At 38.7% G+C, this 17,733-nt stretch overlaps 1 protein-coding gene across 1 annotated transcript in view; it reads right to left on the bottom strand.

The window, feature by feature from the left end:
* Positions 1–1,751: 1,751 nt before the first annotated feature.
* LOC124644755 (transcriptional repressor scratch 2-like) overlaps positions 1,752–17,733 on the bottom strand; it is a 29,143-nt gene continuing 13,161 nt past the window's right edge. The window contains exon 2 of the mRNA XM_047184275.1: positions 1,752–3,024. Coding sequence (XP_047040231.1) covers positions 1,886–3,024 — 1,139 coding nt within the window. The 3' untranslated portion in view covers positions 1,752–1,885. The remainder of the gene's footprint in view (positions 3,025–17,733) is intronic.

The following is a 17,733-nucleotide window of genomic DNA, read 5'->3' as shown; positions in this document are numbered from 1 at the left end:
ATTATCAATATCTTTAATATATTAATGATTAAGTGTCTTACGTAGACTAATCAGTCGGCGATCAAAGGGTTAATTTATGTTACGAAGGGAAGAGAACTATAGTACTAAGAAAGTAGATAAAATGTGGCACTACAGCTACTAGTAGGAGTATGTTGGATAAGGAATATAATGACTAGTGTCCAGTTTAGTGCCTCTGCGGGCGGCCCTGTCGTTTCAATGAATCATTCCTATAAACATACGAAGGGATCATTTTGGAACATACAAATAAATGTAATAGATAAGGACATATACGTAGTAAAGAAATATATATTATTAATACGTAAATAATGTAATTTTTAAGCATTACAAATATTATTTGAATGCAATTGAATTTGTGACGGCACAATGTTTCCTTCACCTTTCTAAAACTACATATTTTTCACGCAAATGCGTTGTTTAATTGCAACCATTTTAATCCATAATTTAGGTAAAAACATTTTTTTTTCGTTCTCTCCGAAAGTTTTTTAACGGAATTCGCAAAAACGTTTAATACCGGGACTCTTTTAAAATATATTTTAATTGACTGGGTTTAAAGAAACACCAACGACGAATTGACTCGAGGCACTAACTAATAGACTAGGGAGGTGATCGGTCCCTCGGGCGGCACTCGACGCCGCCACTCACTACTCGCTAGCTGCTACATCCCTACGACTCGCGTCATAGCGCACTGGCTACTTTGTTACGCGCTTCGAGTACAGCCCGGGAGCCCGATGTCGGGACAGCTATGTACTACGCCACTACGGGGTTAATAGAATAGTCTGCTGCGTCTATTTGACAGCGGTGCGCGACTTTATGCCTACATTATTATTGCTTTTCGAATACCCATTTCTTACCGAGCACCTCGTGCTCGCCTCGTTACTCTAAGTTAATGCTACCTTATGCTAAGTTAGTTTATTGCCAGTTACGTTTGACTTGTCACCTAAAGAAACACGCTCGACTAAAGGCTTGCACGCCGTGGTGCGCGGCCCTGCCCCTGTTGCCGCCACAGGGCGACCGCCCCCCGCCCCACACTCCACGCGCCCCGACATATTTTCCGAGTTTATCCTTAAAAGTCTCTTTTATTGTATTAATTAGTTCTTGGTTTAACAGGTACTAAAGTCAACTGGACGAAAATTGTACTATTATTTTTAATTCTATGAAATCGCGACGAGATAATACGAAGTTATTTTAGTAAAGTCCCGGCAATCCACGGTTGTGTAATGCGGGTTGTCAGTAGACAGTGAAGTAGAGCGTGCGATGTGGCGTGCCGTAGCGGGGCGGTGTCGCGGTGCGGCGAGAGGTAAGGCACTGTCGCGGGCTCGCGCGGCGCTGCGGCGCTGCGGCGGCGTGTGTGCGGAGCTTCGGACGGAAAGTTTTGGCAAGTTCCTCACCGAGACGGAGGAGGCAGCCCTCCACCCGCGACCTCGGCGCTCGGCTCTCGCATCTCGACACTAAACTTACACGCTAATACTCTAACCTACTTTGCGGTTGTAAAAATCACCTACAAAAGATATTAGTTTTCATTCATATTTCAATACATCTATGTATATAAGGGTATATTTTATCGACGAGTATATACATATTTAATATTAAGTTACCGCTATCGGGACGTGTGACGCTATGGCCTGCGGCGGCGGCGGCCGCGGCTCTACGGGGTCGTACGTGATTCGTTGTATGCGAAACGTTGCTCGATGTGTCGCGGCGCGTCCGGCGCGCGGCGGGCGCCCGCCCGACGCGCTCGCTCCTCTTTCATATTGTAAATTTTATATATTACGCTAACAAGCTAAATTCATATTAATACTTTACGTTTACGAGTTAACCATTCGGCGGTGGTTACGGTCCCTAGTTGCGTCGCGCGGTGTCGCCCTTAGCCGGACGCGGATACGGGCGCGGCAGGTTCGGGCGAAGGCGACTCGTCGTCGTCGTCGCGCACGCACGCCGACTCTTGGTGTTTATTGAGGTAGCTCTTGAGTGCAAATGTTTTGTGGCATCGTGTGCACTCAAAGTTTTTATCTGCTGAATGTGTTTGCATGTGTGCACGCAGATTCGATCGATCCGCAAAAGCTTTGCCGCAGTGCGCGCAGCCATAAGGTTTTTCTCCCGTGTGAGAACGCAGGTGTCCTTGCAGTAGCCACGGTCGCGAGAATAACTTCCCACACACGCCGCACACGTGTGACAGTTGGTGCGTCAGCACGTGCATGGCCAGCGCCGGCATGGACACGTACGCCTTGCCGCACTCGCCGCAGCGCTTGGCCGCCACCGAGTCCAGGCTGCGGTGCGTCTGCTTGTGTCGCGACAAGTTCGACGACGTCGCGTACCGCTTGCCGCATTCACTGCACGTATATTTTGATTTGGGTTCCGGTGGCGGTACTGTCTCGACCGGAGCATTCGCATAATTTCTCCTTTTGGAGCGGCCATCACTCACGAAAAATGCATCATATGTATATGCGATAGTCTCTCGCGGTCGTTCAGCGGAGAGCTCTTGCGTGGGCTGTTCAGACGGCTGCGGGAGCGGCAGAGGCAGTGGCGGTGATTGCGGCGGCGGCGGCGAAGGCTCGACGGGGGGCGGCGGCGGCGGCTCGGGGGGCGCCGGCTCCACGCGTGGCGGCGACAGGAACACGGGGTGCTGGCTGAGGTCGAGGATGGCATGCGCCGCGTTGAGGTCCTCCTCGGGCCGGTTGAGATGTGCCGCTCGGTCCACGAGGCAGTACGGCCGGTAGATATCTTTCTTCTTGGGTGGCAGAGAGAGGATGGCACCCGTGCTGGTGTAGCACATGGAGATGGACTTGCCGCTCGCCGGTGGCGGAGGAGGGGAGACAGGCGAAGACTGGAGCTGTACCTGGAGGAAGGGCGGGTCTGTCGAGTCGGAGGCGGAGAGTTGCAGAAGGGCATAGGATAGAGGCTGAAGCGCCGGCTGAGGAGCGGGGGCGGGGCCGGCGGGGGCCTGGCTCACCTCACTCGGGAGCTGCGCGGTGAACTGCGTGGAAGGCTGCTCCTCGGTGTACCCTGCGAAAGATGAAACCATGTTGTACACGTTTATAGCTTGGAAGGGCAGAAATCACGATTTATAGGAACGAACATTTTTCAAGTGTTTGTCTTGTAACATATTGTGTCATATTATCAATTTTATTCGTTTCTTTTCTTTTTTAAACCATTTTGTAGTTTTAGTAAGTTGAAATGTAATGATACCGGTTAATATTATTTCCAAAGAAAGTAGTGCTTTCAAGCTCGAGCAAAATTCAGCGTAGATGACAATAATCCACAGTTGAAAAAAAAAACTTCAATACGCAGTTACAGCCAAGCAACAGTCACTGAAATAACCAACCATATCGCTATTAACCAGTACCATGAATACGATGAGTTCCCAAATATTTAACGCGATTAAAGCGCAAGCGGGAATTGCCATTTGTGCTTCCCGAAACCAGCATTCAATGTTTCCTTCTAAGTACCCTTAGTCGTACATCAACCCTCTTAGAGGGAGAAGGGGTGTACTTACAGTTATTTCGGCTTCGTTAATAACAAGACAACCTGTGGCGTGGGCAACCTGTGGCGTTGCCTAGCATTCCTGCGATAACTCCTAACTATCATGTTCCGCAGAATATAAGTCTGCATAATTGTACAACAGTATTAAAGTTTTGTGGCTCGTTAAGAGTTAGTCGCTTTACGTTTAACTCTCTACTAAGTTGGATAGCACTATTCAAGTTTTCGAGAATCCCCGCGGGTTTCAAATATATAATAACTGTGATTTGTGCCACTGAAAACTACATAATAATGAATTGAAGCTACTTTTAAAATAAAGCAAATGTGATAGATTTGTAGTACCTATAAGATAAGCCTAGTTCCTTAAATAGAATAAGCTGATGATCGTTTCAGGTCAAACAGCCACGCTGGATCGTACAAATTTTTAAACCGAATTTACAAGATAAAGCCGCATCGTGTTATCCGTCAATAATCCAGTTACCTCGCAAATTACGTTTAGGGGCTAAATTGCGAACATTGTTCCCGTAACCCAATATCAGTAGCAAATTAAATTATCTAAAACCAATACTGTAGGCTATCAAAATATGGTTTAATTTATAACGAGATGCATAATTTCTCGCTGCTGGAATGACAGAGCGCTTTATTAATGTTTATTAACAAATATCAGACGAATCGGCGTATTCAAATAAAACGGTCGCTGCTTTCAATAAATGTAAATTGTTTATTTAGCATTTATTAATGTTTTACTGTGAATGCTATTGAAGATTACATGTGAATTTTAAATCCATACTTGTATCAGCACAGAGTATTTTTTCTGTACTGTTAATCCAAAGAACAGCAAATACTCTTTGGTGTTTGCAAAAACTCTTTTGAGTGAGAATATTGGCTATTAAGTGACGCGGGCTGACCTTTGTAAGCAAAAAATAAAGGGCGGGTGATTCGGTGGCAGGGGCTGAGGGTGCAAACCACAGGGTGAACCTAGCTGATATACGAGTATACTTATAGGAACCTAGCTTACAGAGGCATTATGAAGGTAAAAGTTTCGGAGGCTAGCTGGCTATATTATGCTTGCCTATTGCTATTTTAAGGTTGAGTTAAAAAATCACATACATACATATTTGTAATTAAGCTCGCACGATTACTACATCTGTATTTTCCAACTTTGTTCTTTACGTACAATATATAAACGCGATACCTACCATTCCGTGGGCTCAATTTGGATTATTTCTATAAAAAAGGCTAGGCACACACATGTCCAATGACATGCGATTCACTGCCCTAAGACAAAGGAAACTACCATAAGAACATCTACCGTGAATACGTATCTATACTCAGCAAACATAGAGTATTCAATAGCACCGCCTTCCAAACTCCTTTGTCCAACAAGAGGCCAATAATAGACAAGCAGACAAGCATACAATTATGCGACCATTATGCGACAAACATCACGTGCATTGTCTATGCTCACCTATTTGCGTAACACATATAACTATAATAGCAATGTATGTACTCACAGTTATCAGCTTCAATCAATATTGTCGCAAGCTCAATAGACCGAAGTAAATTGGACAAACAGTTTATGTACTTTCGTATTCAGTCTTTCAATATTTTTTTCTGTAATGAGTCACGTATGGGCTATCAATGAGGTGGTATTGCGATCAGATAAAATCAAAGTAGGCATATGTTCACCAATGGACGGCTCATAGCTTATTGGTGCTGATTACGAGTGACATATCTCTTCCTATTAAATGTTTCGAAATACATGAATATGTTTCGGAACTTTCAAAATTATTTCTGTAAATAGAGTATATTTATAGGGTGAGTGATTTATAAATCTTTATTTATTTTGTTTTAGAAACACGACAGTGTCAGTCAAGATTCTTCGTAGTTGGCGTAGCAGTACTTCGTAGCCGGCGTAGCAGTTCCAGCGTAGCACGCTTCGAACGTAGCACTAACTTCATACTCAACGTACCGGGGAATGCTTAAGTAAGGTCAGTTTAATTTATATTTGCTTTATTTAAACTAATGCTCATTTTGCGAGTATTTTTTTGACGGAAGCCCGAAGCTCTGTCTTAAGTTTAATTGTGAGGTAATTAAACCAATATAATTCTATAACTTAGTCGTAATATCCAAATACAAAATTGAACTGTATTTAATAATCCAAAACTTAATAATTCTTTCTATAAGTTTTAATTTGTTGAATGTCGAATTATCTTAAACTACTCTTTTCAGTTAGCGGATAAAACGACAAAAGTGATAAAGTTCACGCCTTCTATAACACAGCAAATTGACTAACAAAAAATGTTCTTGCTTATATACGGAACTAAATATTTAATTAAAGTGTTCAGTCACAATAAACGTCGAATCGTGCGATTTATCTCCGATGCCGTCTCTGCTATTAGTTTATCTGTCATGCTATCGATCGCTTCGGGAGCTTCTCTTGTTAGACCGTTCGAACGGGAACAGAAACTTAGTACTTTACAACAACAAAGTACTTTACTGTTATTTAGAATGTGGTTTAAAATTAGATTGTTTGAAGAAGTATGGAAATAAGACATTTACAGCCCTACTAGAAAACTAGTACAAACTACAACAGTAGTGACTTACTAAAAAAAGTGTGGCTGCATAACAGACCTTATTTCCACGTCATATGTAACTTTAGACAAGTGTTCAACAGACGTTTAAAAGTTTTTGTGGTACGATAGTAAATTTTTGTAGTCTCTTAAATTTCTGAAGAAATTATGATTTTTCCTTTGCACCTTTCATCATATCAAATTAATAAATCGTTCACGCCAACCTAATTTTATAAAAGTGTCGCTTTAAATGCGAAACACACACACAAATTATATCAGACAGATTCCGCAAGCGTTAGTTATAATGAACTTCATAGTTAACTACACTAATCAACCAATATACGTGATTTTCAATTAATTACCGTCCAGTTATCCATCACTCTATTAATTTGCGTCTAGACAGAACTACTTCCTGCACCAAGATTATTCTGATTCATAAGTTATATTACATCCAAAATTCGACAATGTCCGTAAAACCATTAAAGCAATAAATATCTAAATAGGTATAAGGTAATATAAAAGTACGCGAAAATGATTCCACTCTTTATTATATGTGCTTTAACTATATAACCTCATTTTACTCTTATATAGAACAACAAGGTATTAAACAGAAGTAAATACGCCATTAATCTCCCCGAAATAATAGATGAACACTCGAGCGAAGCCTTAAGCCCCTCGCAGCGGGGCTTAGTCACTGAACAAAATGAAACTTCAGTACAAAACATACTACAGAAGTTTCATACTCAAAAAAGAGCAATAATATACTCGTAATCTACTTTCTAACAAAAAACATACAACTTTGTTAGAAAAAGAATAAAAACTTATTTTTTACCGAGTTCAAAAAAGGAGGTTCTCGCAGTTTAACATGTCCTGTTTGCATGTAAGATTGTGTGAGTTTATAGCACCTTTGACTGCAACAAGCTAGATGCGGTTTCCAGCAAATGATTTGTCAGACTAAGAGAACGTTTCAAGTAAATTATGTTTTGGGTTGGTTTTATTTTCTTAAAAAAGTTTTTATGTATTTCTTTTGTCTATGGATCTTCTATGTTTTCTTGTGATGTGGCGTTGTGGATTGGGCTGCATTGCCTGCATCAGCACTTTAAGATAAGCTCGGCCTCTTTATAAATGCGGGAGCAAACAAAATGCTCACATGCCCACAATATTTTTCATAACGGTATCTCTTTAGGTAGTGGTAACATTTTTGATATTTCTAGAATCTTGAAGCTCGTGTGGATTAGTGTAGTTGTTAGTATAACATCTTGCAGTAGTTAGTCATACTTAGATTAGAACACTGCAGTTGTAACTTGTGCTTTATAAATGTACTTTTAACAGAAGGGGGTAGGTAATTAGATACGTAATTATTGTAGGATAGAACTGAGTAATATGCTTATATAGCTTAAACATGTATTTAAAAGTATGATTTAACTTGCACCGTCAAAAAAGTTTTCCTTCAACCCTTTTTTAAAATCATAAAACAAAAGTTCGCTCTTTTTTTTTCAAACTCAATATTCCAGCCTTCACATCGAGATTGATAGATAAACTGGGCAGTTTCGCTGAAATTCAATTAATTTCACACGTTGATGAACAATCAACCGCGCTCATGAAATTAGTGCACAATTTTCACTTTATCAAATCAATACCATGCCGCGTACGTTTTACGGAATATTGTATACCTATTTAATTTCGTTTTGTATTAAATAGGACCGTGAATTAAATTTGATCTTGGACTTTATAAAATAATAGCCGTATTTTGCAATTCTTCTGTAAGTGCGTACCTGATTCTATCGCTCATAAGCGGTAATTCAGTCATTCTACATAAAAAGACTGTCTAAAACAAAGGACTTGATGAACTTGGTAAAAAACAAAAACGAATCGAGCGCACTTACCTGGACAGCAACTAAAGTGTGCTCCAACCAAATAAAAACGACGAACTAAAACCGCGCAAAAATGAAATTGTTACAGAGAGTAATTAAAGACGGTGCAGCAAAACAAACGTAATGAAATAAACGCCAGGCGCGCCAAATGCTCCGGGTATAATGGCAAAAACAACGCGGGGAGGGTTCACCGCATTGCACCAGTTGAATCTCACCCCTCGGAGGGGGCTTCCCGGCCCCCGACCCGATCCCTCCGAGGGGTTCCACAGGGTACTTGTTGACGTCCGGGAATGCGAACTGCGTAACCAATTGATTTTTGGCCAAGTCAGCCTTGCCAAGATATGTCTCTGACGCGCGCTGAATCGACAATACCTAGTTTATAATGATTAGTTTTGTAAGTTTCGTCTTGCTAGAATTCTTGATTTAACTCGTAATATGAAGAACTTAAACGTGTTCGAACATAGGTATATTGTATTGGAACGAAGATTGTTATTTTATACAATGTCTTAGTTGCAAGTTACTAGACACATATGAACTAGTTACCTAGTTGCTTTTATTACTTTAACAAGCATGTCTGAAAGTTCTTCAAACTTTAATAATTAGGTAACCTAACCAGATTCGCTTGAAGTTCAAGGTAGGGAATAAACCTCGAAATTCTGAATTTTCAAACAAATGGATCACCTTGAAAGACGCATGCACTAAAGTTGTTTACGTAGGTATACCCATATGCATTGAGTGTAAGGTCTAGCACGTGCGAGAGTTAGTCGGTATTATCTGCAAGTTATCTAAAAGCAGTAATTGCCAAACTGTGTTGAAGGACGGGCCCTTGTAATCTAAGGCTTGTACTAGCAAGGACAGTTCAATGTCAAAGTTTTATTCCTAATTAGTAATTCACAGTCGCTTGTGAAATCAGACAGTAGTTGCAAGGTTCCCATAAGGGAAAAAATAAAGAAAGTTATATTGTGCACTAAGGGTGCTTACATAAAGAAACAGGTTTCCGGTACAGACAAACCTGTACGGGTAGGTACCGATCAGTGCAGGTATAATATGTCACTACAATCCTATTCACTCACTTATAAAGAAACAGCAATTCTATTCACTCACTTATAAAGAAACAGGTGCTGTTTCTTTATAAGCCGTATACCCGTACAGGTTATAAAGAAATAACCTGTACGGGTATACGGCTTATAAAGAAATAACCTGTACGGGTTTCACAGCACAGCACAACAGCACCTGTTTCTTTATAAGTGAGTGAATAGAATTGCTGTTTCTTTATAAGTGAGTGAATAGAATTGTATTGACATATTATACCTGAACTGATCGGTACCTACCCGTACAGGTTTGTCTGTACCGGAAACCTGTTTCTTTATGTAAGCACCCTAAGACTCTTTCAAAATTATCGTACCTAATCAGCTAAGAAGATTGTATATTAAAAGGAAGATTATAACCACTCATTCATACATTCTGAGATTCTCTAGAGTTCAAAAGAAGGATACTGACTTATCCTACGCTTTTTTTGTTAAGAAGTACGTTTTTGATCTTTTATGTGTAACGTAAGATCAGTAACACATTTAGCTAATAGTTTGTTTGTAGATGTGACAATTCCCAGATGATTTATTAGATATTAAACCTGCATTCAGTTATTGAATGACTATCAGTTCTGACAGTGAGTTTGTAAGCCGACGGCTTATCTCACGTGACAGCTTACACGTTGCCTCGGGCACCCATCAGCTCACTACAATAGAAGCCAATTGTCATCTTTCCACATTGTTTCAGTCCATTGACATGGACAATACACGGCCAATGTATTGAGTGTCCAGTCAATCCTATCATACGTATCGTTGAACAATATACAAGATTGTACTCGAGCGCCTTTTCAGCATAGAAAAGCTATAACAGTATAGAATACCAGACCTTTTTCAAATTGTATTTCCAATTTAAAACCTCGAATGCAATGATTTGTAGCGAACCTTTTGCTATCACAATAAAAAGGCGAAAGGAGCGAGAAATATTTTAAAACGGCGTCGTCGGGTGTATTCGGTCGGGGTAGGTATTATCGGGCGTGGGCCATCGCGAGTTCGTTCCCGTGTTCCCGGACAAAGCTGACACAGCTGCGCGACTCTGTATCCCCGCTAACTGTATGGGATACAAATGTTTAAAACCAAGTCTAAAATGCTAGCGGAATTTCCCGATAGCTTGCTAACAAAAAGTACGCGAACCGGCTATTGTTTTAAAATGAATGTATTGTAGTCCGGAATTGCTGGTGGAAAATAAAAAATGTTTCCGTCCATTATTGAAAAAGAACGGGTTTTGGACCATGGTTGCCTTTATTAGCCGCGAACTTTGTATTTGAAATATTTCAAATTAATTGTAGCGGGGAATTGTATATCTTCATATCCAAATATGTTATATGGTGACTGTAAATTATTCTATTGTTTTAAAAACACGCCATTGTTATCGCTCATCCAATTTAACATTTTCAATAGCACATCAATAATGATGAATTTATAATGATTTGAATCGACTAATGAGTAGAATAGGGTCTCAATACGAATAATGTATTGTTTATCTCAAATTTCAGATGTATTTCACAAATTGAATTTCAGATTAATGCATTATATTTATTAAAGAAAACATACATACAATTCAACAATGTAAGGTAGGTAGAGAGTATTCTAATCTATTAATACATGCAAGTTGAAAACAAGCAACCAAGTAAGCAGTAGATGCCAAGAAATCGAATCGCCTTTTTATTTAACACTGTCGCTTGATCGAACTAGTTCCTCGTATGTGCTTTTATCCACACATATGTATGTAGTGGTGTGTGCGGCCTACATCGCTCCTATCTGACCTAGAAGAGATACATTACCGTCTTCACGATTTCACTCGTACGTACACATCCAATTTTTGCGAAACCTTTTGTTTTACTGCTGCCGTAGAGCTGCCCTATTTTTAGATATGATTTGTTTTCTCTACTGCCATTGAGGGTAACAAATACGCTGTTTTGAGGTCGTAGTACAAAAAGCTTTGTCCTAGATTAATTTATTGTGGCAATGTCGCCTCCATTATAAATTGGGTATCTATATAAATTCTTATAGCGTACAATAAAAATTCTTGCTGGCTGTGTAAGGGTGGGCGTTTAATGGGAGCAAATTCCACGGTATTAGCCACTTCATGAGTGATGTTGGTGACTAAGCACAAACCTGGAGTGGGTATACATCGACCCCAATTACGTGAGTGGAGCCCAGCGACGGATAATACGCTTTTCATACCGTTTTCCACTCAACGTGCTCAAAATTAGAAAAAAATGCACCCGTAATACAATAGCGCTGTTTAAAATGAGATCGGGGTCGAAAAATGCTTCTTTATTTCCTAAGTAAAAAGTTCCTGGTGGCCTAGTGGGTAAAGGACCAACCTCTCAAGTATGAGGGCGCGGGTTCGATCCCAGGTCAGGCAAGTACCAATGCAACTTTTCTAAGTTTGTATGTACTTTCTAAGTATATCTTAGACACCATTGACTGTGTTTCGGATGGCACGTTAAACTGTAGGTCCCGGCTGTCATTGAACATCCTTGGCAGTCGTTACGGGTAGTCAGCAGCCAGTAAGTCTGACACCAGTCTAACCAAGGGGTATCGGGTTGCCCGGGTAACTGGGTTGAGGAGGTCAGATAGGCAGTCGCTTCTTGAAAAGCACTGGTACTCAGCTGAATCCGGTCAGACTGGAAGCCGACCCCAACATGATTGGGAAAAAGGCTCGGAGGATGATGATGATTTCCTAATTTAAAAAGACAAAATATGACGAATAGGTAGGTGGGTATATAAGTTTCATCAAAGTTTTAGACTAAGCAATGACATATGTATGTAACGCCACTAGTGTACCTCGAACGGAAATGATGGCATGTTTATTCTTTATAGTATATTCTTTATAATAAATTCAAATAACCAAAATAATAATATAGTTATTATGTTAGTATCTTAAGGAAAAAGAAACAAAGTTTCACAAATAAAATAATTATGTAGAATGTCGAAATGGTTAGTTAGGTTTCCTTTCTCGTCCATTCAATGCAACAGTCACAACCACAGCCGACGAAGGAACTAATGTTAATGAATTTCTGAAGCGCATTAAACTTATTTAATTAATTACGAGTGAACAGCAGATAGTGCTAATGGGATTGGCGGGTAACTAATCTTCATAAAGCTTCTTACCACACGTTACCAAAGCCGTGTGGTAAGAGATATCCTGTATTTCCGTAACATTATTTTCCTTGGGTTTAGAGGATTTTATTTATTTTAAGTTCCCGTGGTGGTTCTTTTCATTACGTGGCCTGATGCACTAAGTATTTTTTTATTCGTGATAGACGTGTTATAATCTAGTCTTTGTCCATGTATCGTACACACAAACCAGTAACAATAGGCAACTTAATAAAAAAAGGCTCTGAAAAAGTTACGATTCTTTCGTGGAAATTCTGTTCGATCGTGTTACACAACGGATACCAATCGGAGCTGTCATTCATATAAAATTGGAAAAGAATGAAATTTTCATCCAATCTAGTTTTGTTTGGTATCGGAATAAAATTCTAGCCTATTCTCGGTAAACCGTTATTCGTTTATAAGTGTTCGAAATCCAACAAAGCCTTGTTAAAATGAAAACGTGCGAAACCTATAACAGGCATTTTTTATTCTCTTTCTTTTAAGCGAAATATTAAAGAAATAGGCGTGTCGAACATTCAATTTCATGTTTTTTATACTACAATATTTGAGTCTACTATAATATTTGAGTCGATACGATCTAGCGTAGCTAAGTGAGTATTAGTATAAATTAGTAAGAGTAGTAGCATAAACTAATATCTCGCAGCGCACGAACTAGCTGGTTATCTACTGTCGCTTCTAAAAACGACGTAAAGTCTTAATTTGGAGAAGGCTTCGTATCTCGTAACATGCTCAGCTCCTATTATACGTAATGACGACAAATCTAATTTAATTAATTTCCCCTTGAATGAGATAACAGTGATGAAGTGAACGCGAGTAAGCCAGACTGCGGCGGAAAGAGCTCGGAGCCGAATTAAAACGACGGGTTTATACCATTCGCCGCGGATCCCTGATTTTATTGTCTCGTTTGCTTTATCTCATTATCTCCGTTTACTTTAATGAGAGCGCTTGAACGGATGCCTCTGGTTTTTGACAGAAATATCCACGAATACGAGGGTATTCTTTCACAATATTAAGCTTTGTCGTATGTGATGTGGATATGACTTCGCCTCGAAATTAAAAATGACAGTTCTATCGTTCAGTATTATTGAGAAATGGATAATATTTTTTTCAGTTTCGACGGCTCAAGTAAATAGCAGTTTATTAGTTTCTGTTATCATAATTTATAAGCTTCGATCGAACAATGATCGTGCATGCTCTCTTTGACAGATATATCCCGAAATAGAAAACCTTTTAAGCACCCTTCATTATGAAATCCGAAGCTATAAAAATAGAAATGTAGTTACAATACGGGCCAAATTGTGTCTTTGCGCTGTCTTGCGCAAAAAAGCATCAAATACTAGTTTTTTCAGCAACATTTATGTTGTTGAAAAGGTAGCTTTAGTTACTTCAAAAGATTTTTGTGCACTCAGTAACTAACGTAAAACCGAAGAGAGAACACGGTTAAAAATGTAAATGAATTTTCATCTGAAATTGAAAAGACTGAAGGGTAAACTTGTTTTACACGAAACTAGATTGGTTCTCATCCTTTTTGCAGTTTTTGTGAACATATTGGAAAACTTGATATTCTCGCAACCGGTGATCCATTTTTAAAGTGTTTGTCACTGTTTGTATTTTATGATATTTCATATGCATTACCTGTAAAGAATATGTGTTATTGCATACATATTATTTGAAAATGCGTGTTTTTGAAGTCATCGCTCTTCCCTTCAATAAAATTGTATTAGCAAGTTTCATTACTTAACTAACCCCTATAAGTAGTCTGTAACAGTCAACATCTGGTAACTTTCTATCGACAATTTATATCTATGTTCATATTATCAGAGAGTAGGTTAATATTTCACCCAAGAAAGTGTAGAAGCCTTCACCTTGTATAAAGCTATCGGCAATAAAAGTGACCTAATTTCTTTGAACTTTAATACCTCGACTTAAGGTTCAATTTTCGGGGTTGCGAAACTTGTCGAGGTGCTTTGAAACGACTTGAAAACTTCGTCGGGGAACAAGTAGTCCGACTTTAATTAAGCCTGAAGACTTATATTTTGAAGAATAGTTCTGAGCTCAGAGTAAGCAAAGTAAACGGCGTGAATATTTAGAGTACAATTTGACCCGCTTATGTTCTTTATTAATTACGCAAGTAGGTCGGTTTTGTTTGTGAATTTTAATGACGTTGAAATAAGACATAGGGAAGAGGTTTTCGCAATATATTTCTTATACACTTTACTTTCCATTCATTGAAATAGGCTTACAGGCACGTGTATGCTGTTAGGTTAAGCAATTATTTATGACGTCATCCCAGCCCTCGAACGTCCACAGTTGAATATGACGTAGGTAATTCATAATTATAGCAATACAAGCTTTTAGGAACGTTCGTTATTTCGACAATGCCCATATTTATTTTTCTATACAGTTTTCAATAGGTACTAATTGGACGCATCAAGGCACGTCAAAGAGCTCGTAGACATTTTTTTATTGCGTGTATTGTATGGCTGTGTGTGTCAGTCACACACACTGACGTGTTCGTGTTTGGTAGTATTTGATGCTGTTGATTTTGTGGTAGCTTCTCTGCCGTTATGTCACCCCTTGCTTTCCCTTCTACTGTTGACTTTGATTGGTCTAATTATTTAGTGTTCGCAAACACAACTGCTTTGATCGAAGCCGCTTTGAGACGTACAGGCTGTATAATCTGTGCTTCGGTACGTTAAGGCTTCGTCCCGACTGGTAAATGGTAATCTGTCAATATTAGTATCAAATGCCTTCCTGTTTTATGACCGCTTTGAAAAAAAAAACATTCTGATTACTTACCTATATAAAAAAATCTATTCGGCCCATTTTCTGTCCAATCAAGAGACACAGCTGTTCTTAAATTAAAACCATGCCATGCCTAACGTAAAACGATTGATTCTCATAGCTAAGTTAGGCAAAAGTAGGTTTTACGAAGATCCATCTTCGTTTAACCACTATGTAAACCACTGTCGGCGTTGGGCGTGAGTCTACACTATAAGATGTAGACTTACACACTTCTATTTTATAGTACCGACACACATCGATTGAACATGCGAGGTAAAGTGATCTTCGTTGTGTGCATGCTTCGTACCTTGTAGGTCTTCTTTAATTCCCAGCCGCCCCGGTAATGTCGCGGGAAGCAACTAGTGGCTACTCGAGTTACAAGAATATCGCTTTGTCCGATCTATTATTGAGCTATGAGAATGTGAGCTGCATTCATTCAAAATTTATAAGTTCGTTGTGCTGGTAAATAATTTCGAATCGATTGATATCGAAAGTAAGTTGTTACATGGGTGATTTGGTAACTCGATTCTCGTTTATTTACCTCTGCTAAAGCATTTGTTTAAATAAAAGACTGGTTTGGTTATAAATTAAAAAATAAAATAAAGTAAGTTTGATGTTACATCTTACAATGAATATTGTAAAAAAATCGACTTTTGTATTTTATTAAACCGGATAGATTTATAGTTTAAATTCCCTCAATAAATTCGACAGATTAAAAATTGTTTACTGAAAAATGTATTCGAAAGAAAGCCAATTTATTATGGAAGCCCGAGGCAAAATAACAGGTGGTTTTACAAAGAAAAGTCGTTAACAGTTTAAAAACCTATAGCTGTTTAAATAAATTCTTCGATGTTTCTATATTTAAATGTTCAATAAAATTCTAGATTGAAAGTAATTTGAATCATGAAAGTGCATTGAAATACGACCACTATTCGATTTAATTTAAATCAAGTTGTTGGAACGGCTCGGACCGTTTTGAATGCACTCCACTCGGTATGTAAATAGTCAAAGCCTTGCTTAATTGATTTGGATTGCTGATTCGAAATAAACTACAAATTGATATTTATGTCGAGTTCGTTCTCTCAGAGCACACTGCACACTGCAATTCGTTTAGTCGGTCGATAGTTTCATCAGTAGATGAAAGGCAGTATCGGATCGTCTAAAATGTTTATTGTATTCACTATTGCTTTCAAAAGTGGCTGACAGTTTAGTCATCCAATTATTAGCCACAAAAGTGCAAGGCTTTTGAGTGTTTACTTTCCTATTAAAGCTGAAAAAATAATTCTTAACTACTTACCAACATTCAAACAACTACTCTTTTTTTAAACACCATGAATTGATCCTGTCTTGGAGTAATCTTTCTTCAGTCACGGAAAGAATATAATGATACAGGGCTGTATATATGTAGTCAACTAGCAACAAGAAAATCTTCGAAGCAAAAACAACAGCGAAACTAAAAGGCAAGCCTATAATTTCAACGTTCAAATAAACTATGAATTGATTGAGGCGCCTCGTCGCGAAACGCGGTACATATTTGAATAGCGCGATTTGTCGAGCAAATTGCAGCCTAAACAGGTTGATCAGTGATTGATTGCAGCAATCAAAGTCGCATCGTTTATTCACAAACGATTCAGCCTTTAGTTCGAAACTTTGTAGATAAGTATATGATTTTATTCGCAGTTGTAAGGGTTCCCATAGTTAATCGTGTTTGTGACGTTGTTCCAAGTTCTTTATCACGGCTCATGTGAGAATCTAGCAGGTTTTTCTGTGCCTTTCTATAATGTTGCAGTATGCAGTATGTAAGCGTCGGAATTTGAACTTCATCAAAAACATATTCCTCAAATTGTAGTAGGTAACCTATATGTATTATACATACGTGCACATAACCTAATATCTGGTAATAACTTAACTTTTAAATAACCTCACAAAAATAGGCAGTTAAAATGCACCACCATTTATGACGGCGATAATTGGTTCTCAAAACGGTTTGCAGGGGTGAACGAACGACTAAGAAGAAATTTCAAAAGCGTTGATTCAATCGAGTTGGCAGGCTTGGCGGCAAAACCTTTTAAGATATTAGTTGGCTATTGTTCTTAATAAATTACTGCCCGTCTCGGAAAAGCTCCCGTAATTAAATATGACACTTGCAACGTGCGAATCTTGATCGAAAATTCTGACTATGAAAAGAAAGTCTATAATAAATTGCAATCTACTTTTCATACTTCCATTTCATCATTATTATTTACGCTTACTGAAATAAAACGTATTTACACTGGCTAGTTCGTTATGAAAGATATAAAAATGTTATACGTGGAATTATGAATGAATCCGGATCAGGGCTCTCTGTTCCGAAGAAACCTATGTGTGTCCTCATCATTGAACTTTGCACTAATACTGTAAGCCGAATGGCATTTCATACTATTTTACTGGAAAACAGGAAGCATAATCTAAAGATTACCTGCACGGAATTTATTACTAGGAAGCAGCGAAAAATGTTAGGGTTATTTTTAAAATGCGATGTTTTAAAAAGGCTTAACTTTATAAGAAATTTGGGTAGTTTGTTCGAGACATTTTGAGTGAGTAGTAACACGTATACACTACAGGTTTACAACTGGCTTAAAAATGCTTTTTACTCAGCTGAGGGTTAAATGGGTAACATTAAAGTAAAGGGGTTTAGTACGTACCGCCGGATGGAAGGACTAACGTTGTTTTTCACGATCTAGTTTGAAGAGCATTTTACTACAAAAGATTTAATGTACGCTAAATGTTGAAAAGATTTTAAGCCAGCTTTTG

This window comes from Helicoverpa zea, chromosome 31 (assembly GCF_022581195.2).
Source record: "Helicoverpa zea isolate HzStark_Cry1AcR chromosome 31, ilHelZeax1.1, whole genome shotgun sequence".
Taxonomy (NCBI): Eukaryota; Metazoa; Arthropoda; class Insecta; order Lepidoptera; family Noctuidae; genus Helicoverpa; species Helicoverpa zea.
The sequence above is the reverse complement of the archived record's forward strand: the minus strand, read 5'-3'. Positions and strand labels throughout refer to the sequence as shown.